The 25,835-nt window shown below is 44.6% G+C and overlaps 2 protein-coding genes across 4 annotated transcripts in view; one reads left to right on the top strand and one right to left on the bottom strand.

Annotated features, from left to right (window-relative positions):
* LOC123754105 (uncharacterized) overlaps positions 1–20,536 on the top strand; it is a 183,726-nt gene extending 163,190 nt beyond the window's left edge. The window contains exon 12 of one of the 3 annotated variants that reach the window (XM_069308867.1): positions 13,366–20,536. In XM_069308867.1, coding sequence (XP_069164968.1) covers positions 13,366–13,377 — 12 coding nt within the window. In that variant the 3' untranslated portion in view covers positions 13,378–20,536. Of the gene's footprint in view, positions 1–598; positions 1,453–13,365 lie in introns of those variants that run through there. The other 2 variants (XM_045736288.2, XM_045736289.2) reach the window with 2 other exon arrangements.
* On the bottom strand, positions 18,448–19,530 carry LOC138356087 (autotransporter adhesin BpaC-like). Its single transcript, XM_069311749.1, has one exon. The coding sequence runs from the start codon at positions 19,528–19,530 to the stop codon at positions 18,448–18,450; it is 1,083 nt and encodes a 360-aa protein (XP_069167850.1).
* Positions 20,537–25,835: the final 5,299 nt, after the last annotated feature.

Consider the following 25,835-nt stretch of genomic DNA (forward strand, 5'->3'; position numbering starts at 1 on the left):
AGCGGACAGCACGCTGGACTTGTGATCCTGTGGTCCTGGGTTCGATCCCAGGCGCCGGCGAGAAACAATGGGCAGAGTTTCTTTCACCCTATGCCCCTGTTACCTAGCAGTAAAATAGGTACCTGGGTGTTAGTCAGCTGTCACGGGCTGCTTCCTGGGGGTGGAGGCCTGGTCGAGGACCGGGCCGCAGGGACACTAAAAAGCCCCGAAATCATCTCGAGATAACCTCAAGATAAGATACTTTACCAGCTCCACCAGAACCATACGCTCCGTCGACCCATACGTGTTTCAACAGACTCGAAAAGTGAGGCAAACCTCGATCACCGAGTCGAATTTTACAAAGAAATTGAGCTCGTATACCAAAAAATTTGTAAAGAGGGGCATTCGGCCATCGAGGTTCCACTGTATTTTATCTTGCTAACCTTCTATTCAATACTGTTCTATACTGTGTCTTGTTTTGTACAAGTTTAAAACTTTTTAAAGTACAATATTCTTTCAGTGTCTGGCTTACTTTTCATTCCACAAAACTTTAGTCCTGTTCCAGATCTGTTATATTTTAACAAACTCTTTCTTCAGTTCCTTATAATGATGATCCAAGGTATTCTTAGGAACCCATAGGTCAGCAACAGCAGCAGCAGCAGCAGATGCAGCATCACATGCAGCAACTGCAGCAACATCAAAAGCTGGTGCAGCAACAATTGCAACAGCAGCAGCAACTCCAACAACAGCAACAACTCCAACAACAGCAGCAGCAGCAACTCCAACAGCAGCAACAACAGCAGCAGCAGCAACTCCAACAGCAGCAACAACAGCAGCAGCATCAACTCCAACAGCAACAACAACAGCAGCAGCAACAACAACCACAAAATCAAAATCTACAAAACCAGTTCCAAGAAAATCGGCAACATTTAATTAACGCCGTACCCAACCAAAATGAGCCTCGGAATCACCACCAACAAAACCCACCTGCTCAACAGGATCAGGCTCGTATTCGTCAGCATCAACCGAACCCAAATGTATTAGTTCGGCAGCAGAACAATCCTCGCCCCAATCAGAGACAACAAATTGAAACACTTCTTGACAAGTTTCAAGAGTTTTGTGATATGCTATGATTCTCGGCAATTGATAATTGTTTGTTAATGCTAGACATCAAATATTAAAAGGAAACTGTTTAGTTGTATCCAGTTTTCTGTCACAATAATCACATTATGATTATAAGTACAGTAGTGCAATATTATATACAGGAGAAAAACCATTACATACATAAAGGAGAAAAACCTTTACATACGTGTGATTGCGCAGACAGACAGACAGACAGACAGACAGACAGACACACAAACAGACAGACACAGACACACAGACACACACACACAGACACACACACACACACACACACACACACACACACACACACACACACACACACACACACACACACTTATGCACAAGTGGCCAAGGAGAAGGAAAAAATAGAAGAAGCAGTAAAGGAAGTCAAACACTGCAGCAACCAAGATAAAACAAACATTAGGCTAGAAGTGAGGAAAGAATTGGCATCTAACCCGAAGTTGGTGCAAAACACAGTTGATCGGAGTAAGTCCCTGATCATTTTTGGCTGCAAAGAAAAGGCGATAACATCTAGGTCAGAAAGAGCTGTAGAAGAAGCTAAAGTAGTAGATAAAATTGTTGGCCTCGTGGAAGGTCTTACAGAGAGAATGTGTGCGACTACAGGAGAATAGGCAGGTACGTAAAAGGGAAAGATCGACCTTTGAGGATCACCCTAAACGGTGCCAAACAGATGGAAGAAGTACTAAGGAATGCTAGAAAATTGCAAAGGGATGAGGATGGGAAAGGGTGGTCGTTAAGACGAGATCTTTCAAAAGAAGATAGAGAGAAGCTGAAACTGAACCTCGCCGAGGCAAAACATTTAAATGAGAGCAGGAATGAAGAAGAAATAAATTCTTTTTTCTACAAAGTGATAGGGGTAGGCAAACCAGTAAAGTGGTACATAAAGGCAAACCAACAAAATCAATAGAGAGAGGGGGAGTGAAGAATAAGGAGAGGGGGAACAAGTTCCTGAAGATTGCATACACCAACATAGATGGAGTGAGATCGAAGATACTGGAGTTAAGTGATGTAATACAGCTGCAGACACCAGACATTGTTGCACTCACGGAGACAAAACTTGAAGATGTAATTTTAAATGAGGTCATATTCCCAAGGGGCTACTCAATTTGGAGACGGGACAGAAAAATTAGGAAAGGCGGTGGCGTTGCTGTGCTGGTAAAAGAACACCTAAAGGTGAAGGAAATAATGACTGCCAATCCACAAGAAGTTGACATAATAGCACTAGAGATCTGCTATGAGGATGATAAACTAATGATGATAAATGCATATAGTCCACCGCCAAGCAGCACATGGTCAAAGGAGGAGCTAGATAGTAAACGTGAAGGTCTTATAACAATAATGAGAGAGATTATAGCGAGAGCGGATAACGATAGATCACGACTGTTGATAGTCGGTGACTTCAACTTGAAATCCATAGACTGGGAAGCATATGAAGCTAAAACAGAAGATTTTTGGACCTGTAAATTTGTAGACCTCATCCTGGAAACATTCTTGTATCAACATGTTAAACAAGCTACGAGGATGAGGGAAGGGGACGTTCCCTCCATGCTAGATTTGATATTTACCAGGAAGGAGGAAGAGATATTTGACATTCAGTACCTTCCTCCCTTGGGTAAAAGTGACCATGTCTTTTTGGGAATAAAGTATGCAATGCGTTATAAGCTGGAAGAAAATAAGGAGGTTGAAGCAGTTGAAAAACCAGACTTCAGGAGAGGACATTATGGTGACCTTAGAAATTTTTTTAGTGAGTATAATTGGACAGACTTGATGCTAGGCAAGGAAGTGAATGAGATGTATGGCAAGTTTTGTGAAATATATGATAAAGGCACACAAAAATTTATACCAAAACAGAGATGCAGAACTAGGAAACAGGATTGGTTCAATAGAAATTGCGAGAGGGCTAGAGACCGAAAGACACAAAAATGGAATCAATACAGGAAGAGGCCGAACCCCCAAACATACCAGCGATACAAAGATGCGAGAAACAACTACACGGCAGTGAGGAGAGAGGCAGAAAGAAATTTTGAAAAAGGGATTGCGGACAAATGTAAAACAGAACCAGGTCTATTCTATAAATTCATAAACAACAAATTGCAGGTAAAGGATAATATTCAGAGGTTGAAAATGGGAAATAGATTCACGGAAGATGAAAAGGAAATGTGTGAAACACTAAACGAAAAGTTCCAAAGTGTGTTTGTACAAAATGAAATCTTTAGGGAACCAGATACAATAAGAATTCCAGAGAACAACATAGAACACATAGAGGTGTCTAGAGACGAAGTGGAAAAAATGCTCAAGGAGCTCGGTAAGAACAAAGCAGCTGGCCCAGATGGCGTTTCACCATGGGTTCTGAGAGAATGTGCATCTGAGCTCAGCATTCCACTTCACCTGATCTTTCAGGCATCCCTGTGTACAGGAATCGTAGCAGACGGGTGGAAACAGGCTAACATAGTTCCAATCTACAAAAGTGGCAGCAGGGAAGACCCCCTCAATTATAGACCTGTATCATTGACAAGTGTAATAGTGAAAGTATTGGAAAAACTAATCAAAACTAAATGGGTAGAACACCTAGAGAGAAATGATATAATATCAGACAGACAGTATGGTTTTCGATCTGGAAGATCCTGTGTATCGAATTTACTCAGTTTCTATGATCGAGCCACAGAGATATTACAGGAAAGAGATGGTTGGGTTGACTGCATCTATCTGGACCTAAAAAAGGCTTTCGACAGAGTTCCACATAAGAGGTTGTTCTGGAAACTGGAAAATATTGGAGGGGTGACAGGTAAGCTTCTATCATGGATGAAAAATTTTCTGACTGATAGAAAAATGAGGGCAGTAATCAGAGGCAATGTATCAGAATGGAGAAATGTCACAAGTGGAGTACCACAGGGTTCAGTTCTTGCACCAGTGATGTTTATTGTGTACATAAATGATCTACCAGTTGGTATACAGAATTATATGAACATGATTGCTGATGATGCTAAGATAATAGGAAGGATAAGAAATTTAGATGACTGTCATGCCCTTCAAGAAGACCTGGACAAAATAAGTATATGGAGCACCACTTGGCAAATGGAATTTAATGTTAATAAATGTCATGTTATGGAATGTGGAATAGGAGAACATAGACCCCACACAACCTATATATTATGTGAGAAATCTTTAAAGAATTCTGATAAAGAAAGAGATCTAGGAGTGGTTCTAGATAGAAAACTATCACCTGAGGACCACATAAAGAATATTGTGCAAGGAGCCTATGCTATGCTTTCTAACTTCAGAATTGCATTTAAATACATGGATGGCGATATACTAAAGAAATTGTTCATGACTTTTGTTAGGCCAAAGCTAGAATATGCAGCTGTTGTGTGGTGCCCATATCTTAAGAAGCACATCAACAAACTGGAAAAGGTGCAAAGACATGCTACTAAGTGGCTCCCAGAACTGAAGGGCAAGAGCTACGAGGAGAGGTTAGAAGCATTAAATATGCCAAAACTAGAAGACAGAAGAAAAAGAGGTGATATGATCACTACATACAAAATAGTTACAGGAATTGATAAAATCGACAGGGAAGACTTCCTGAGACCTGGAATTTCAAGAACAAGAGGTCATAGATTTAAACTAGCTAAACACAGATGCCGAAGAAATATAAGAAAATTCACCTTCGCAAATAGAGTGGTAGACGGTTGGAACAAGTTAAGTGAGAAGGTGGTGGAGGCCAAGACCGTCAGTAGTTTCAAAGCATTATATGACAAAGAGTGCTGGGAAGACGGGACACCACGAGCGTAGCTCTCATCCTGTAACTACACTTAGGTAATTACTTAGGTAATTACACACACACAGACACAGACACAGACACACACACACACACACACACACACACACACACACACACACACACACACACACACACACACACACACACACACACACACACACAGGTTAGAAGCATTAAATATGCCAAAACTAGAAGACAGAAGAAAAAGAGGTGATATGATCACTACGTACAAAATAGTAACAGGAATTGATAAAATCGACAGGGAAGACTTCCTGAGACCTGGAACTTCAAGAACAAGAGGCCATAGATTTAAACTAGCTAAACACAGATGCCGAAGAAATATAAGAAAATTCACCTTCGCAAATAGAGTGGTAGACGGTTGGAACAAGTTAAGTGAGAAGGTGGTGGAGGCCAAGACCGTCAGTAGTTTCAAAGCGTTATATGACAAAGAGTGCTGGGAAGACGGGACACCACGAGCGTAGCTCTCATCCTGTAACTACACTTAGGTAATTACACTTAGGTAATTACACACACACACACACACACACACACACACACACACACACACAGCATGTGTAGAGAAAAAGCAGAGAAACTGTTACTTGTATGGACAACTTTGACCACAAAGAGAAAGCCAGTTTTATCATTTATCATAAAATAGCTTTCTAAGTGGTAGCCTGTGATTCAGGTCTCTCGTGAACATTAAATATTGGATTTCCAGCATCAACGCTGTGTATATTATGGTTCAACATGTCACGTTTCAGAGAAGCTGAATTTAGTAAAAATAAATTCCTTTGTGTTTATATTTTTAGTTGATGTAGAGTATTATGTTATTTTTGTATCAGAGCTGTGTGTAGTATTTTTTTAGTCATAAAATAGCAATCATTGTTCTTAAACCTCAGGTAAAAACAGGTATTTTGTTTTAACTTCTTGTTTTTAATATAAAGCTGCATGTACTATGTGAGTGATGGTAAGAGTGTTAGATCATACAGATTACTGAACAAAAATGTAGGAGAGTAATGTATGGGAAGTTTGAGGCCTCCATGCTGCATAGTTGATACATGTACAGTACACGAATGCCAATCCTCAAGCTGTGTGAAATGTTTTGAAATCCCTGAAAGAAAAGGAGGGGGGGAGGGGGGGGTGGGATATGTTCAGTGTTGTCTTAATTTTGTTATAGACTATAGTAGCACCATTGGTCAGGTTGGGAAGCAGAATTTGGACTTGTATCTTGAATGTTTGTTGTCTGGTGGCCACATTTGAGCAACACACTGTGCTCAGTTTCTGACCTTGCACAGTCTCCCATTGTTTTTCATTCTCATAAACTGCATTGATCTTAGTGTTTGACAATAATTGAATTGTGTCAGGGCATTGCTGGTATGTTTGATTTGCTGTTTTGGATCTTGAATTATCAAATTTTAATTAAAATTGAAGTTTAAATTGGTGAGGTCATACTTCGTCATCTGGCGTGATATTCTACATGCATACTGTACTCATGTCCACTACATAAACTGTCCACTCAATACACAGTCAGCTAGGTCAATATTTGAGAATTATTGTCACAGTGATTCACGATGTTTGTTATAGTATGTACAAAAACCCGTTTACCATTGTTCTGTATAATTTGTGCTTTATATTTTGTATTAAATTTTGTTGTTGTTATTATTCCCTTGTGATTTATGCTCTTTGTTGACACAACACATGTTGAGAAGTGACACCTTGTACAGTGTCAGAATAACACAACATGTTGAGAAGTGACACCTTGTACAGTGTCAGAATAACACAACATGTTGAGAAGTGACACCTTGTACAGTGTCAGAATAACACAACACATGTTGAGAAGTGACACCTTGTACAGTGTCAGAATAACACAACATGTTGAGAAGTGACACCTTGTACAGTGTCAGAATAACACAACATGTTGAGAAGTGACACCTTGTACAGTGTCAGAATAACACAATATTGTAAACACAACAAAAGAATTTGTTTGGTAAATAATTTGTTCACCAGGAATTTTATTCAGATATTCATAAATTTATGTTTGGAATTTGTAAGGTTTCTTAAGTATTTAAAAATAATAATAATTTGGATTTTGGAGTAATTTGTGTTACATTGAATTATTTATTCGTTCATGATGGGCTCTGGGTATGCTCAATAATTGGACTCTTCAATAATTATTGTAGTCAGTTTTCTCTAATGGATTATTGCTATATTTTCCTTTGAAATGTTTGTTGCAAGCCTTCCCTGCCAGACTTAATATGGTCTTCTTTAGTAAGAACTGTGTGTCTGCCTTCAAACTCCAATTAAATTCTCACCACCTTCTTTTAGAGTGCCTTAGATCCTTCTTGCATATTCCTCCCTCAAGTGCGATGAGTTGGGTTGCCTTGCACCCTGGTCGCATGTTTCTTCCTCCTGTAATACTGGTCGGGTACCTTGCACCCTAGTTTCTCTCCTGTAATACGGGTCGGATACCTTGCACCCTAGTCGCATGTTTCTCCCTCCCATACTACATGTCGTGTGCCTTGCACCCACACCCTGGTCGCATGTTTCTTCCTCATGTGGTACCTGTATGGTGAATTCAGTGTGGTAGCCATATCCCAGCATGTGTTTTTGCTCTAATTAGTGTACTTCTGTTAGTATTGACCTGTTAACTTTGATGAGGATTAATTTGATGGTTTTAATTTGTATAGATATGTATATTGGGCCTTAGTAAATGTCTTGGTTACAGTGGTACCTCCGTTTTCTAATTTAATCCGTTCCCAGAGACAGTTCAAAAACCAAAAAGTTGAAAACCGAAACAAATTTTCCCATAAGAAATGATGAGAATTGAATTAATCCCTTCCACACACTTAAAAATATTAACTTAAAAATACATTTTATACAGAATACTACTCACATTTTTCATACACAAAACAATCAGGTATAAATATGAACCATAAGTAAAATAAGCCAACATTTAACTGCATTTTACCTTTACTGAGGACTGTTGTTGGCGTGTGGGAGACGGTGAGGAGGGGGGAGGGAGGAACGGTGTTGGTGTATGGGGAGGGTGAGGAGGGAGGGAGGGGGAAGGAGGTGTGACCGTCTCTTGTTCACCTTAAACACATTCATATCTACATCACTGGTTCCAGATTTCCCTTTCACACATTTCACTGCCTCTGTTATGTGGCAGCCAGTCAAAACCAGTCAGTCAAGCATTTAGTCAAGACCAGTCACAGGCAGTCTTAACCAAAGGTAGTCAAGCATTCACTGTTGTGGTAGCAACCGGTTAAGCATTTACGGTCGGTCACACATTTACAGCCAATCAGGCATTCACAGTCAATCAGGCTTTCACAGTCAGAACCAGTCCGTTAGTAAAAACTATGAGTTTAATGACAGACGCTCAGGAAGTCTGCCTCCCGAACCAACAGCTGGTAGCATGGAAGCCCACCGTGTTAATACTGTCCATATGGCTAGAAGGGGTACAGCTGGGGGAGGTCCGATGTGGGGATGAAGGTAGTGGGGAGGGATCGGGATGGGGGGTTTGGGGAGGGATCGGGATGGGGGGTTTGGGAAGGTAGTGGGGAGGGATCGGGATGGGGGGATGGAGGTAGTGGGGAGGGTGATCAACTCTGCCAACCATCTCACTACTGCCAGCCTGCACACACTGACACCTGCCTGACCACTGCTGCCAGCCTGCACACACTGACACCTGCCTGACCACTGCTGCCCGCCAATCCACCCACTTTGCCACCCGCCCCTCCACCAATCATCCATCCAGTTCCCTCCACCAATCATCCATCCAGTTCCCTCCACCAATCATCCATCCAGTTCCCTCCACCAATCATCCATCCAGTTCCCTCCATCCATCCATCCATCCAGTTCCCTCCACCATCCATCCATCCAGTTCCCTCCACCATCCATCCATCCAGTCCCCCCTCCACCATCCATCCATCCAGTTCCCTCCACCATCCATCCATCCAGTCCCCCCCTCCTCCATCCATCCATCCAGTCCCCCCCTCCACCATCCATCCATCCAGTCCCCCCTCCACCATCCAGTCCCCCTCCACCATCCATCCATCCATCCAGTCCCCCCTCCACCATCCATCCAGCCATCTAGTCCCCTCACCATCCATCCTGTTGTCCTCCCAAATACAATTTTCAAGTGCGATCGTCACTAGGCGGGAGACACTGGTAAACTGTGTGTGCCTTGTCCCATGCCTTGCCCCTCGCCCAACAGAACAGAACCACGCACTTGTCGACCCACACATGTACAGTATCAACAAACTCGAGCACCGAGGCAATCTTCGAGTACAGAGTCAAATTTTTCGAAGAAATCGAGCTCGAGAACTTAAAAATTTGAAAACCGGGGCATTCGAAAACCGAGGTTCCACTGTTTTATAGAAATAGGAACTATGTGTAATCAGCTACATTTTGAGTAGAAACCAAGATGCTAATTTATTGATCTCTTAGATTTTCTTTGTTGCAAGATGATGAGAATTGTAAAAAACGCGACATAAAATTGTATTAGCTTTTGTATGGGCATTCCTGTTCTTTTAACATTTAATGTTGTGTGGTCGACTCTGTAAAGTTGGGGGTATTTTCAACATAATTTATTTACTATACAAAGAAGATAAGTTTGAAGGTATAACAAATTGAATGAGAATAAAGACGCATGTTTGAAAGTTACTTGTACGAATGTTTGTGTAGTGGAATGGTTGAAGTGTAGCTCCTAAACTGTTTACTTAGTCTCCCTGGCTTGGTGCCAGTTTACACAGTCCCCCTGGCTTGGTGCCAGTTTACAGTCTCCCTGGCTTGGTGCCAGTTTACTTAGCCTCCCTGGCTTGGTGCCAGTTTACTTAGCCTCCCTGGCTTGGTGCCAGTTTACTTAGCCTCCCTGGCTTGGTGCCAGTTTACATAGTCTCCCTGGCTTGGTGCCAGTTTACATAGTCTCCCTGGCTTGGTGCCAGTTTACTTAGCCTCCCTGGCTTGGTGCCAGTTTACTTAGCCTCCCTGGCTTGGTGCCAGTTTACAGTCCCCCTGGCTTGGTGCCAGTTTACAGTCCCCCTAGCTTGGTGCCAGTTTACACAGCCTCCCTGGCTTGGTGCCAGTTTACACAGCCTCCCTGGCTTGGTGCCAGTTTACAGTCTCCCTGGCTTGGTGCCAGTTTACAGTCTCCCTGGCTTGGTGCCAGTTTACAGTCTCCCTGGCTTGGTGCCAGTTTACAGTCTCCCTGGCTTGGTGCCAGTTTACACAGTCTCCCTGGCTTGGTGCCAGTTTACAGTCCCCCTGGCTTGGTGCCAGTTTACAGTCCCCCTGGCTTGGTGCCAGTTTACACAGTCTCCCTGGCTTGGTGCCAATTTACAGTCTCCCTGGCTTGGTGCCAGTTTACAGTCTCCCTGGCTTGGTGCCAGTTTACACAGTCTCCCTGGCTTGGTGCCAGTTTACAGTCCCCCTGGCTTGGTGCCAGTTTACAGTCCCCCTGGCTTGGTGCCAGTTTACAGTCCCCCCTGGCTTGGTGCCAGTTTACAGTCCCCCTGGCTTGGTGCCAGTTTACAGTCCCCCTGGCTTGGTGCCAGTTTACATTATCCCTGGCTTGGTGCCAGTTTACAGTCACCTTGGCTTGGTGCCAGTTTACACAGTCTCCCTGGCTTGGTGCCAGTTTACAGTCCCCCTGGCTTGGTGCCAGTTTACAGTCCCCCTGGCTTGGTGCCAGTTTACAGTCCCCCTGGCTTGGTGCCAGTTTACAGTATCCCTGGCTTGGTGCCAGTTTACAGTCACCTTGGCTTGGTGCCAGTTTACACAGTCTCCCTGGCTTGGTGCCAGTTTACAGTCACCCTGGCTTGGTGCCAGTTTACACAGTCTCCCTGGCATGGTGCCAGTTTACAGTCTCCCTGGCTTGGTGCCAGTTTACAGTCACCCTGGCTTGGTGCCAGTTTACAGTCACCCTGGCTTGGTGCCAGTTTACAGTCTCCCTGGCTTGGTGCCAGTTTACAGTCACCCTGGCTTGGTGCCAGTTTACAGTCTCCCTGGCTTGGTGCCAGTTTACAGTCACCCTGGCTTGGTGCCAGTTTACACAGTCTCCCTGGCTTGGTGCCAGTTTACAGTCTCCCTGGCTTGGTGCCAGTTTACACAGTCTCCCTGGCTTGGTGCCAGTTTACAGTCCCCCTGGCTTGGTGCCAGTTTACAGTCCCCCCTGGCTTGGTGCCAGTTTACACAGTCTCCCTGACATGGTGCCAGTTTACAGTCTCCCTGGCTTGGTGCCAGTTTACACAGTCTCCCTGGCTTGGTGCCAGTTTACAGTCCCCCTGGCTTGGTGCCAGTTTACAGTCCCCCCTGGCTTGGTGCCAGTTTACACAGTCTCCCTGGCTTGGTGCCAGTTTACAGTCTCCCTGGCTTGGTGCCAGTTTACACAGTCTCCCTGACATGGTGCCAGTTTACACAGTCTCCCTGGCTTGGTGCCAGTTTACACAGTCACCCTGGCTTGGTGCCAGTTTACACAGTCTCCCTGGCTTGGTGCCAGTTTACACAGTCACCCTGGCTTGGTGCCAGTTTACAGTCTCCCTGGCTTGGTGCCAGTTTACACAGTCACCCTGGCTTGGTGCCAGTTTACACAGTCTCCCTGGCTTGGTGCCAGTTTACACAGTCTCCCTGGCATGGTGCTTTCTTTTTATATTTCTTAACCCTTAGACAGTGGCTATGGAGAAATGGTCATACCTGCCTATGCACACACAAAAATACAGAATTATTATTTTGTATGCAGATTATAAGAAAAATACTGAAATATGTGAATATTAATTGTTTCAGTGGGTGGAGGGACTGTAAGTGTGGGTCTGGCGCTTGTCAACGCCTGGTGGGCGATTGTTTCAGTGGGTGGAGGGACTGTAAGTGTGGGTCAGGCACTTGTCAACGCCTGGTGGGCGATTGTTTCAGTGGGTGGAGGGACTGTAAGTGTGGGTCTGGCACTTGTCAACGCCTGGTGGGCGATTGTTTCAGTGGGTGGAGGGACTGTAAGTGTGGGTCTGGCGCTTGTCAACGCCTGGTGGGCGATTGTTTCAGTGGGTGGAGGGACTGTAAGTGTGGGTCTGGCACTTGTCAACGCCTGGTGGGCGATTGTTTCAGTGGGTGGAGGGACTGTAAGTGTGGGTCTGGCACTTGTCAACGCCTGGTGGGCGATTGTTTCAGTGGGTGGAGGGACTGTAAGTGTGGGTCTGGCACTTGTCAACGCCTGGTGGGCGATTTGCCAACACTTCCTGATTTATTCTCGCCTGTTTCACTGATTATTTCTATAGCTTGTTTTTTTCATTATTCGCATCCCCAGAGAACTTTTATATATCCATATTTGCATCACACATGTAAAGACCAGACAATAATTGTTTGAATCATCATATGATGATGACTACAGTCCCCTGTGAATCATCATATGATGATGACTACAGTCCAACACCTGACAATAATTACTGTCTAAGGGTTAAATAGCTTGTGTTCATTTTCAAGCTACTAGACTGTGTGAACGAGTCTAGTAGTTTGAGAACTTACATGAGAACTGCATGTTGCTGGACTAAGTTTTTTTGGTCTGTGTGATATTATAATTTTAAAACAACTGTATTTCAGTGTTATTCTTTTTTTCAAATCTTTAAAAGTGTTAGAATCAATTAAAAAGTTTATTGATGCATCTTTGTCCTTGTGTGTGTACTCACCTATTTGTGCCTGTAGGGTAGAGCTCCAGCTCTTGGACCCCACGTTTCTAGCTGTTCGTTTGTCAATGCAATGACTCCTGGCCCACATTCCTATCATTCCTGCTTTTAAAGTTATGAATGGAGTTGGCCTCTACAACCTGCTCCTTTAGGTCAACCATTTACTCACTACCCGCACGATAAAGGAAATCTTTCTAACATCTCTATGACACATCTGAGTCTCAAGCTTTCATCTGGGCATCCTTGTTCTATTGATATTCATTGTAAGCATTTCTTCTGTTTCCGCCCTGTCAGTACCTTTAAGTATTTTATATGTCTGTAACATATCCTCCCTCTCCCTCCTCTTTTCTAACATCATCAGTTTAGTTCCTTAACACACACTTCGTACCTCATCCCTCACAGCTCTGAGATGAGTCTTGTTGCGAACTTCTGCACCTTTTCGCACTTTCTTGTGTGTTTTTTAGATGGGGCAGCATACTCTAAGGGTGGCCTCATGTAGGCGGTATACAGTGATCTAAGTCTCCTTATTCAAGTTTTTGAAGGATGTTCAAACTTTTGCCAGCATGGAGTATGTGGCTGATGTTATTCTATTCTATATGAGTCTCTGGAGTTAGGTTCAGTGTTATGTCCACTCCGAGGTCTTATGCCTTTCATTTTGTGTGGGTGTGTGTGGTTTAGGAGGGAGTGCATGTACTAGCTCTGACAAAACATAAAACAGTATCAAAACATTTGTCTGAAAACAGAATGTGTTGAAAAAATGACTTCTTTGACTAATTTTGTTTGCAGAGGCAGAAGTAGAGTACACATTGGAGTGCATAATATCTTGATGGACTCATTTAGAAGGTGGAACACGAAATTGTGAGCAGATAAGTGGCATTTAAAACATCATCTCGGAGGAATATAGTATCTACCTCTCTTGGAGGTGCTGCTTTTTATTTCCGGTAGGTAGATAATTCGATAGTAAATGACGAACGTTATGGTAATGTGGGATGAGCGGATAACACTTGCAAGATACTCGTACTGTCATCTGGAGTGATATTTAGCGCCTCTTGAATCTGCTGCAACTTTGATGGTGTTACACAAGCCTCCCTGGCTTGGTGCCTTCTGGTGATAATTAATTTTTGCCAGCTACAGTGCTGACCAGCATTATCTTGCTCTTCTCTACCTCACCTCACAAGATCAGGTTCTTATATGTCATGTACAACACACTTCATTAATATATATGTACTGTAGTTTGAATTGTAAAGGCAAACATGTGGTCAGGTAACTCAGAGTGTACACCATGAGAATACAAGTTCATAGGTAATACAAATTAATAGGTAATGCTCAGTAAGGTCAAAACGGTGTGTTGAGCGGCATAGATAAATTAGTGTGATATAGACTGGCATATCCCCCATTCCTTGTATTATGTGGACACAAATTGAACCACAAGCTAGTTGAACAAAGAAATGTTAAATGTTAGGTGACCCGAGATATGTACTGGTGGATAACTGATCTGTCCGGGGGTCAGTTATCTTTACAAAAACTTATACTTTGAGAGAGTTTTAATTTTAACATTGTGCTCTTAAAATTAATTTTCTTTTCTGGGGGAGCCCTTTGTGGGGCCCTGAGCCACACTGTAGCTAACATCTCCGATGTGTGTATTGTCTAAAAGGTGCCATCAGTTGCAGAGTTCTCTGGCTTACAGGAGACCCAGCGTGAGAACCTGGTCTCCTCACAGAGGCTCAGGGAGCTGTGGTATTTATCTTCAACTGCCACCACCAGGGAAGGCACCCAGTAAATCAATATAGCAAAACAGACCACAGCTGGCTACTTCAGCTGGCTACCTGCAGACTCGAAAATGGCCATAGAACTGGTGGCGGTTCCTTCCACTTCCAGGGTGATTGGGTTAGGAGTTTTGTGCACTTTGAGCTGCATGTGCTCAGGGATTTCTTTCCTGTGTGCTCTCTGTGCTTCCCATGCACTGCCAGGGTTCTCTTCCCTGGATTGTTTGGGGACGTTCCTTAGGAGATCTGCCTCGCTTGTTGTAGTTTTCACCTTGGGGTGAGTCTAGGGTTTTCTCCCTCCATCTTTTCCTTGGTTTGGAATGTCTTTGGCTGGTGGGACATCACTGGGTATTTGCAGCTGCACTACAGTGCACTGAGGTAGGTTTTCTTAGCAGAGTGGTCTAAGCTGTGTGGCTGTGTTGATTTACTAGAGAGCACTGGCGTAGTGTTCCAGTGCCTAGGCTTCCTGTTTAGCTCAAGCTTTCGAGCCATGGAAATTCCCAGTGGGTTCGGTGGTTCACATGGATATACCCATTGTTCCTACCTTCGCTATTTGTGAGGTTCAGGGTATACATTGTCTGTGCTTTGGGTGATGTTCACTCGCCCTGCCTCTGCCTGATGCCTGTTCCCTCGTCGTTTGTGATACCTTCAATCCTGAGTCGTGTGGAGTATGTTCCTGCCAGTCTCTTCTTCCCCAGCCTTCTATTGATGTTTGGGCTTCCTAGGCCGTCACCCCATCTGCATTGGGCGTGGAGGCAATTGTGCCCCTGCATCCCACCAGGGCTTCAGGGCTTTCATGCCAGCCAGCACCTTCCTTTGAGGCCTCTCTTCTGGACTCTGCCAGGCTTTCTCTTGCAGTGGGTGAAAGTTGGGGGGCCTTTTGTCCCTTTTGACCCTTCCTGGCACCTTGTGTCTTCTATGGAGGGTCTTCTCCTGCAGGGGCAGGGAGTTTTTGTACCCTCCTTCCCTGTATGTTTTGGTTTTGTGTTCGACTTCCCATTGGGTTCACTTTCGGGTTCCTTTGGGTTACCTGGGAGTGATCTTCCGAAGGTTTCTGTCCTCATGGCTTCCTCTTCGGAGATTTGTGGAGCTCTGTTCTGTTACCTTCTGCATGGCTTAGTTTTTCCATGCTATAGACATGGCTTGTTTGAGTTTTGGTCCTCCTCCTCCTCTTGGGTGCATTCTGAGTTTTCTGGGTCATTCTCACTAGCAGACCTTCCCATCCTCCCCCTTGTTTTCTCTCTTCCCTTGATGAGGTTTGCTGATCCCATATGCTGAAGTGGTGTGGAATTTGGAAAGTGTTTTTGGGTTTTGTCTTTGAGCCCCTTGATGCCTGTCTTTGCCTCTGCCCTTCCCACAATGTTGGAGAGTTGCAGCTTTATACTCTTTCCTCACTTTCGACATTGTTTGTGGCCGACAGATGTGGAGACAGGATGGAACTGGGATGATCTGTCCCGGTTCCATCCCGTCTCTACTGATTGGACTGTCGATACCATTTCTTTGCAGTGTGAGACATCAAGTGCCCAGGTGTGGATATCTGCATCGTTTCATCTCGGAATTTTTCCCTTACATAGCGCCGTTCCCTGACTGTGAGGCTCCTGTGGTGTATGCCTTTTGGCACAACTGGGCGGCCTTGGGGGTTATCTCTTTTCTTCGGTCCAGCTGTTGTTTTGGGTCCTGGAGAGGTTGGAGCCTTTCTGGGGACAGATGCTCCTTCTGGGTCCTTGGTGACCGGCCCAGCCCTAGTTTGTGCATTGCTTGTGTGGTGCTCGAATCCAGCCATTTTTCCATGGCTGTCTCATACTGAAGGTTGGCCAGCAGTGCCCTGCTTGATCAATCTTTTTCCCTGCTCTTTACGTCTGGTCCTTCTGGAGAATGCAGGGATATCGTCCTTCCTGTGTCAGTCAGGTGCTTAAATGGTGTCCCCGCCTGCAGAGTTTGCTCTAGGCATCAGTACATGGCTCTTGGCAGTTGTTCTGTCACTTCCTTTTTATACTGTTCATTTTGGTTAGCATCTCCTGCTGATACTGTTGCCTCGGACTGTGCAGTGTTGGTGGAGCCGTTGTAGCTTGCTACAGGGTCAACACTGTCTTGGCTCACTTTTGCAAGTTGTTTTGTGCTTTGTTTTCCATCTGGCCTTTTCTGCACCACTTGGGTTGGTCTGGTCTCTGGGCCGGGTGCTCCCCCTTTTCTCTTTTTCCGCTTGTTTTCCTATCTCCCCTTTGGTTCGTTTTCCTTTCTTTTGGCTCTTGTCTAGGTTGTTTTAGCTTCTGTCTACCATGAGGAGGGGCCTCATGCTCTCCTTCAGTGCCGGTGGTTTAGTTCTTTTGGTTCGGGCGGTTGGTTTCTTCGTCTCCAGTCTGCTCCTTTCTGGCTCTGTGGGGCTGCTTGATTTCTGAAGGACTCCCTTTGGTTCTTGTTGTTTCGTTGTTCTAGCCAGGGGTGCATAATGTTTTTTGTCTTGTGGTGGATTTTCGTTGCTGTCTTCGTTTTTTTTTGCTATAGCATTGATGGATGTCATGGGGTGTCCTCCAGTGTCTTCAGTTCCCTGTTTCAATGCTTGTCTTTCTCAGGTTGTCTGGCATATTCTTCTGTCCCTCCAACCTGCTGTCTGACCTTATGACCGTGACATTTGCACACCGGCTGGCTGCCTTCTCGACTATTCATTGCTGATATGTTATGTTACACAGTTGCATACTGTGTAACATAACATACCTGCTAGTGTGTCGGAGAGACCAGCTGCTGTGTCGGAGAGACCTGCTGCTGTGTCGGAGAGACCAGCTGCTGTGTCAGACCAGACACAAAGAGCGGAGAAAAAGATTGATCAAGCAGGGCAGTGTTCGGGGTGCAGCAGTTTTTGGCGGTCAACCATAGGGCTTGGTAGCTAGATTTTTGGGTTCTTGTTCATGGACCTCGCCACCCCTGTGTAACTCTGGGTTGACTTTCTATGCCGGCCATCTCTTCTTCGTTCTGTTACCTGTGGTGCTCTCTCTCCTCCCTAGTATGTCCCTCTTTTCTTCTCCATGGGTATATAGCCACAGGGAGCCACAGAAAATCAGCATTAAATGTAATGGAACGCCGATTTCTGGGTGAGCCCCGGTGGCTTCTTGTCACCCTCCCTTCCCTGAGGGAGTCAGGTGCTTCACATCATTCATCAAACTGACCGGCTCATGGCCTGGAAGCCACAGACTGTTCCTCAAATGAAGGGAGTGGGGTTAACAAGCGTGAGCTGGATCAAAACATTTTCAGTAGTTTGTTTATCTACGTATGGAGGAGTTCTATGGCCGTTTTCGAGTCTGCAGGTATAGGAAGTAGCCAGCTGTGATCTTGTTTTGTCTCGCTGACTCTCTGGGTGCCGTCCATGGCGGTGGCAGATAAAAAAGATAAATGCTACTGTTCCCTGCACCTCTGTCAGGAGACGCTCTGGGTCTCCAGTAGGCCAGAGAACTCTGTAACTGATGGCAACTTTTAGACATTATATACAGTAGAGACGTTAGTTACAGGGAACCACAAGGGCCTCACCCAGAAATTAGCATTTCATTACATAATGCTGATGTGTTATACAACAACAAATTAAATTGAATTATACCTTATTGTCTATTTTCTTATTGAACTTTTATGAAGTGTTTATGTTTGTGTTTGAAAAGTACAGTAATATGAGTGTAACTGTGTTTGGGTTAATCATAATACAGTACTTGATTGCAATGCTGAGGTGCATAGTAAGGTAAATGAAGATTAGTGTAACTGAACACAAAAGGGGAGTATTTTTGTCTTTGGATATATTGAGTATCTAAATATGTTTTGACACAACAAACTCACTGGCCACGTGTTTTCAAGCAACATCTCATATCAGATACTGTATGCAGATTTCTCATTTGTTATTTATCTGTAAATGTTGTGTATGCTTCTTCCTGTTTTGCTTATTTTGGGGGTGACTGAGAGCTGAAACATGCAGTTTTAATATTCCTGAAAACTTCCACCTGCAGCCCTCCAGAGTATAAAAGATGGTAGACCAAATAAAATGTTTGAATCATTGATTTTTATTTTGTAATATGATTTCAAGAATAAAAATATATATTTTTCACAATACTATATAATCAAATCAAAATGATGCCATGTTGGAGAGATCTGTTGCTGTATCAGAGAGACCTGTTGCTGTGTCGGAGAGACCTGCCGCTGTGTCGGAGAGACCTGCCGCTGTGTCGGAGAGACCTGCCGCTGTGTCGGAGAGACCAGCCGCTGTGTCGGAGAGACCTGCCGCTGTGTCGGAGAGACCTGCCGCTGTGTCGGAGAGACCTGCCGCTGTGTCGGAGAGACCTGCCGCTGTGTCGGAGAGACCACTGGCAGTGTCGGAGAGACCACTAACAGTGTCGGAGAGACCACTAGCAGTGTCGGAGAGACCACTAGCAGTGTCGGAGAGACCACTAACAGTGTCGGAGAAACCACTAACGGTGTCGGAGAGACCACTAACAGTGTCGGAGAGACCACTGGCAGTGTCGGAGAGACCACTGGCAGTGTCGGAGAGACCACTAACAGTGTCGGAGAGACCACTAGCAGTGTCGGAGAGACCACTGGCAGTGTCGGAGAGACCACTGGCAGTGTCGGAGAGACCACCAACAGTGTCGGAGAGACTGCTAGCAGTGTCGGAGAGACCGCTAGCAGTGTCGGAGAGACCACTGGCAGTGTCGGAGAGACCACTAACAGTGTCGCAGAGACCACTAGCAGTGTCGGAGAGACCACTAGCAGTGTCGGAGAGACCGCTAGCAGTGTAGGAGAGACCGCTAGCAGTGTCGGAGAGACCGCTAGCAGTGTCGGAGAGACCGCTAACAGTGTCGCAGAGACCACTAGCAGTGTCGGAGAGACCCCTAGCAGTGTCGGAGAGACCACTGGCAGTGTCGGAGAGACCGCTAGCAGTGTCGGAGAGACCGCTAGCAGTGTCGGAGAGACCGCTAACAGTGTCGCAGAGACCACTAGCAGTGTCGGAGAGACCACTAACAGTGCTGCAGAGACCACTAGCAGTGTCGGAGAGACCACTAGCAGTGTCGGAGACACCACTAGCAGTGTCTATGAAACTATGACATTTATAGCAAGTGAAGGGTGCCCATATTTTTCCAGTTGTATTATACAGTACCTTTGAGCACTGATCTTGCTCTGACAGATACAGCTGTAGATATTCATTACCCATGAATGTTGTGGGGTTCAACACCTTTTCTTTGAAATGACAAGTAAAAATATATATTAGTTGAACTAAATGTTACCATACTCAAGCTGTTGCTTATGTAGATATGATTTATTTATGCTGTTTAGTGTAATATGCACTGTGCCATATTGAACAATAGTGGATTCATTCAAATATTAGTTTATGTGGTGCTAGATCCTTTATTTCCCCATGATGTACGGCCTAGAGCACCCATGATACTTTGTTTCTTAGTAAGATTTATTTTAATATTTGTACTTTTTATTATGATTATGATATGGATTTTATTTAAGGTGGAACTTATTATTTGTAATTTTGATTGCAATATCTTAATGGTTTGTCATCATGTTTAATTTTTGCATTAAGAAACACTGGTGTGTCGTTATGCTCGAGAAAATGATTTGCAGAATCGTGTTTCAATCGTGTCATGTCTGTTTTGCCGATTTGCAGCTTTAATGACAACTTTAGGAGTGTCACTTAAAGTATGCTTTTAATTACTGTAGCCAACAGTGACAAGTTTTATTGTATTTTATTGACAGAAGGTGATTGTATTTTTGTTATTGTGTTTAGTATACTTTATATGTACACGTACTGTGCTTGGAAGCATTGTGATTTATGTCACTTCTAGAGGCAAGAAATTTAGTTCTCTTTTTATGAAACCTGAAGAAATAGATTTGATGAGAAAAGTACAGTAGTGCACTAAACGTACTAGTGTACTAAGAACAGGCATGAGTACCAGTAGAAAAATTAGCATCAATGTTGAGCTATATCATTACCATGCCAGGTGTAGTGTAAGTCTGCCGCTGCTGGTGAATACTACACAACACTGTACATATGTAAGTATTGACACGAGAATTTACCGTGCACATTTAACGTGCAAACATTTTTAATTTTACACAAACAGGAATCATAAGATGGACAGAAGTTGATTCTTGCAGGATGTATTGCTATGTGCCAACAATCTGTTTCATTTCTTAATAAATCATAAAGTTTATTGAGTGTGGTATTCATTTATGGTAAACAAGCCTTTCTGCAATGCTAGTGTTAACGTGTATATATCGGTTGGTGTTAAGCTCGAGGCCTGTTAACAATGAGGGTTATTAAGGTTGCAATTAGTTTATGAACCTGCATGATTTGTAGCCCTTAATACTGAACAAGTTAAAAACTATAGTAAACTATGACTACACTGAGAAGATATACACATTGTTCGCTTGTTGTTAATGCTTCCTGGTATACTATATACAGTTTATGAGCAAAGCTTGAATGGTCCCCATGTACAGATATCACAAACTCTAAGACATTTCAGAGGATCTGATCCCAGGACACCAGGGGTCTCCAACAGCACTGCTACCCTCGCCACTGCATCTGTGATAGGAGTCATAGAGTGATTACTATGCATGTACATATATTCTGTTAAGGTACTGCAGTTATACCCTGATGATGGTCTGCTCACGTAGCATCAAAAAACAAAAAGCCACATTTAAACTTCAATGTGAATATGGGGAAACAGGAGTAAAGTAAAAAACAAAATAAGTTATTTTATTTTGTTAAAGCTAAAACTTAATAAAGTTAACTTGCAACTTTGCTAAAACAAAAGTTAATAAAACAAAATAAAAGTTACTTTAATACCTGCAATACAACTATCTTTGTACATGTAATATAGAAAACAAAAATAAAATAAACAGCATCAACACTAATTTCAACTTCAATGACCCAGACACTGAAAACAACAAAGTATGATATGTAAAGACCTACAATATATAACCCAATACCACAACTCTTATTGAACTGACGTAAAAATTCAGTAGGACCAGAGGTGTTCTCCTGACAAGTGCCCGAGCTGATTGATTTGAGAAAGCTCACACTACCTGACGCAGACTAGCTGGACCCCCTGGAGGGCACGTGGCGTGATGATAAACTATTGTGATATAAAAATCGGGAGGGAAATAAACATGGAAAAAGACTCTATCACTTTAAGACGATCTAAATAAGGTTTTGAAATGGTCATAAGATTGGCAGATGCAGTTTAATGCTGATAAATGTAAGATTTTGAGGCTAGGTAATGATGATAGTTACAAGATACGAGCTAGATGGTGTTGAGATTGCGAAAGAGATCTGGGAGTTATGATTGGTAAGAATTTCTAACCAAAAAATCAATGCATAAATGTTTGTAATAAGCCAAATAGAACACTGGGATGTATTTATTGAAGCGTTAGTAATAAGACACCTACTGTTGACTTCAGCTCTATCTTGCTCTTGTTAGGCCCCATTTAGATAAGTAAGTAAGTAATTATCAAAAGAAGGCACCAAACCGGGAAGGCTATGTAGCACCATCAAATACGCAAAATAATCAGAGGGCGCTAAATATCACCAAGGATGCCAATACGAGAACAAAAACGCATAAGGCGAACGATATCAAAAGTATCCGAGTCACCAAGAATTCTATCGAGGGACAGGTGACCGCGAGGGGCGGTCGGAAAGCAAGACACACGCTCGTCCTGGAAGTCAGGACATTCAAGAAGGACATGCACGACCGTAAGAGGGACAATGCAACTAGGACAATAAGGAGCAGGGCGGCGCTCCATCAAGTGACCATGGGTTAAGCGAGTATGGCCAATACACAACCTCGCTAGAGCTGTTTCCCACCGCCGGTTACGGTGGAAGGAGGACGGCCACGAGGAAACACAACATTTAAGAGTACGTAGCTTGTTACCAGTAACAGACAACCAAGAAGCCTGCCAACGGGTAAGGACTGAGGAATGGATAACCGGGTAAAAGTCGGAATACGGAATGCCTTTACGAGAGATGGGACAAGAGCGGACAGCTTCCTTAGCGGCAGCATCCGCACGCTCATTTAAAGACACGCCAATATGGCTGGGAACCCAACAAAACTCAACCGACTTAAATTTACTGTGAACGAGAAACAGCCAATGCTGGATCTCGACAACTACCGGATGAACTGGATTAAAGCACCCGAGAGCCATGAGGGCACTACGAGAGTCAACAACAACCACAAAGGAAGACTGACAACGAGAAAGCAGGAGACGAAGAGCATAGAGAATAGCATAAAGTTCCGCTGTAAAGATGCTAGTCTCCGGAGGCAAGCGACACATATAAGTGCGATCAGGAAAAACAACAGAGTAGCCAACACCGTCCGCTGACTTAGACCCATCGGTGAAGACAGAAACGGAGCGGGAGTGAGAAGAAAAGTGCTCGAGGAAAAGGCGTTTTAGAACTGTAGGAGGGGTAAAAGCCTTAGTGATACGAGTCAAGGATGTACAAAACCGCGGAAGAGGGACCCTCCACGGGGGCAAAGAAGGAACAACACGAGGAGAAACATCAGAAATACGAACGGAAAGAGAATCCTGCAGGCGAGATAACCGGACAGAAAGAGGGAGGTGGTGAAGAGGAACAGGAACCGCAGGAGGGGTAAAAGTTAAAGCACGACAGAGACGAGAGGAAGGATGTTGCAAGGACCGCGCAAGATAGCGAAGACAGTAGCGATCACGGCGGTCCTGGAGAGACAGGAAGCCAGTGTCAACATACAAGCTAAGGACGGGAGTCGAACGAAAGGCACCAGAACTGAGGCGCAACCCAGCATGGTGCAAAGCATCAAGACGGCGAAGAGTAGAAGGAGAAGCAGACGAGTAAGCAGGGCAACCATAATCGAGCTTAGACAGGACGAGAGAGGAATGTAAAGCAAGGAGAGTGCGCCTATCTGCCCCCCAAGAACTATGGGACAAGACCCGAAGGAGGGTAAGGGACTTAGAGCACTCAACACGGAGGTAAGAGATATGGGGAGACCAAGACAAACGAGTGTCAAGGAATAACCCCAAAAGCTTCGCGGAATCTTTGTATTCAAGGGGATGACCATAAAGTGACAAAGAGGGACGAAGAACAACCCGTTTCCGCGTAAAAGTCATGGCACAAGTCTTAGAAGTAGAGAACTTGAAGCCATGACCTGTGGCCCAAGACGACACGGCATCAATCGCAAGTTGAAGCCGGCGTTGAAGGAGAGGCGAATCATCACCCTGACAACAAAGGGTAAGATCATCGACATAGAGAGCGGAGAAGACACCAGAAGGAAGAGAGGAAAGAAGACCATTGAGGGCAACCAGAAAAAGAGTAGTGCTCAGAACACTACCCTGGGGCACACCTTCGTATTGCTGAAAAGAGGGAGAGAGAGCGGTACCAAGGCGCACCCGAAAGGAACGACGAGAGAGGAAGCTGCGGAGAAAGAGAGGGAGATGACCACGAAGGCCAAAAGAATGAAGTTGAGATAGGATATGATAACGCCAAGTGGTGTCGTAAGCCTTTTCTAGGTCAAAAAGGACGGCAACAACGGAGGTCTTCGCAGCAAAAGCAGTACGTATATAGACCTCCAAGTTCACCAGGACATCTGTCGTGCTGCGGCACTTGCGGAAACCAAATTGAGAAGGGGAGAGGAGGTGATGGTGTTCCAGGAACCACATCAGACGAACGTTAACCATACGTTCAAAGAGTTTGCAGACACAACTTGTGAGAGCAATAGGGCGAAAGTCCTTAGGGGAAGTACCCAGAGACCCCGGTTTGCGAACAGGGAGGACAACGGCATCGAGCCAGTCTTCAGGGACTGACGACGACTCCCAGATCCGATTATACAGACTCAGTAAATACTGAGACGTGCTCGGAGGGAGATGGCGAAGCATCTCATAATGAATACCATCGGAGCCCGCCGCCGTAGAACCGCAGAGGGCCAGGGCAGAACGAAGTTCAGAGAGAGAGAAGGGATCATTATAGGGAAGCTGAAGATGAGTGCAGAAATCTAAAGGACGAGACTCAAGGACAGGTTTACGAAGAAGGAAAGATTGGGGAAGATGAAGACCAGAGCTAACAGAAGAAAAGTGGGAACCCAGTTCGAAAGCGACCTGCAACGGGTCCGCCACAAGAGTATCATGGAGGTGAAGGACCGGTGAAACATCGGGAACGAACTTACCCGCTATCTTGCGGATACGCTTCCAGATCTGGGCCAGAGGGGTTTCGGACGTAATTGTCGAGACATAAGATGCCCAACATTCACGTTTAGCCGTACGGATGGCCCTACGGGCCACCGCACTCGCTTTCCGAAAGAAAAGAAAAGAATCGGTCGTCTGCCTACGGCGGTGCTTCTTCCAGGCTGCACGCTTACAGCGGACAGCCCGAGCACAGTCCGCATTCCACCAGGGAACGCACTTCCGTGGACCCCGAGAGGAAGAGCGAGGAATAGAGCGGAGGGCAGCGTCGAAGACAGTGTCATGAAAAAGGAGGAGAGCGCGAGAGAGGGGCAGAAGGGAGAGGTCAGAGAGAGTAGCACTGAGGGAAAATAGGGCCCAGTCCGCCTTAGCAAACTGCCACCTAGGGAAAGAGAGGGAAGGGCGAAAAGAGAAAAAGGAAACAAGGATGGGGAAATGATCACTTCCATGGAGGTCATCAAGAACCTGCCATGTGAAATCTAAGTAAAGAGAAGAAGAGCAGAGAGAAAGATCAAGACAAGAAAGGGTACGAGTTCGAGAGTCCAAATGAGTGGGCTCACCAGAATTCAGAAGAGACAGGGAAGAAGAGAGGAGAAACGGCTCAAGGAGGCGACCCCGGGTATTCGTCAGAACGTCACCCCAAAGAGAATGACGACAATTGAAGTCACCCAGCAGGAGCACAGGCTCCGGCAAGGAGTCTAGGAGGTGTTTCAAATCAGGCCCATTTAGATAATGCAGTTCAGTTTTGGTCGCCATACTATAGAACGGACATAAATTCACTAGAACACATCCAGCATAGGATAATGAAATTAATCCCACAAATTAAAAACCTGTCATATGAAGAAAGATTGACAAAGCTTAAACTACATTATCTGGAAAGGCAAAGAGTTAGGGATGACATGATAGAGGTTTACAAGTGGATAAATGGACATAACAAAGGGGATATTGATAGGGTATTAAAAGTATCAACACAAGACAGAGCACGAAACAATGGGGTATAATTTGGATAAGTTTAGATTTAGGAAAGACCTGGGTAAATACTGGTTCGGTAACATAGTTGTTGATTTGTGAAACCAATTACCATGTAACATAGCTATACAAAAAGCAGCCAAGTGACCACAACAGGACCTCACTTTATGAGGTCAAGGATCATGTGCATCATGAGACTAGGATAATAAAAGAACAAAAGTGGCTGGAATGGTGTTGACATCTGAATGAGCACACCTCTCTTGGAGAGATGTGGCAACAAATCCACCGTGTCAAAGGAAGTAAAAAATCTAAAGCCCCACACCCTAAGGATCC

This window comes from Procambarus clarkii, chromosome 6 (assembly GCF_040958095.1).
Source record: "Procambarus clarkii isolate CNS0578487 chromosome 6, FALCON_Pclarkii_2.0, whole genome shotgun sequence".
Lineage (NCBI taxonomy): Eukaryota > Metazoa > Arthropoda > Malacostraca > Decapoda > Cambaridae > Procambarus > Procambarus clarkii.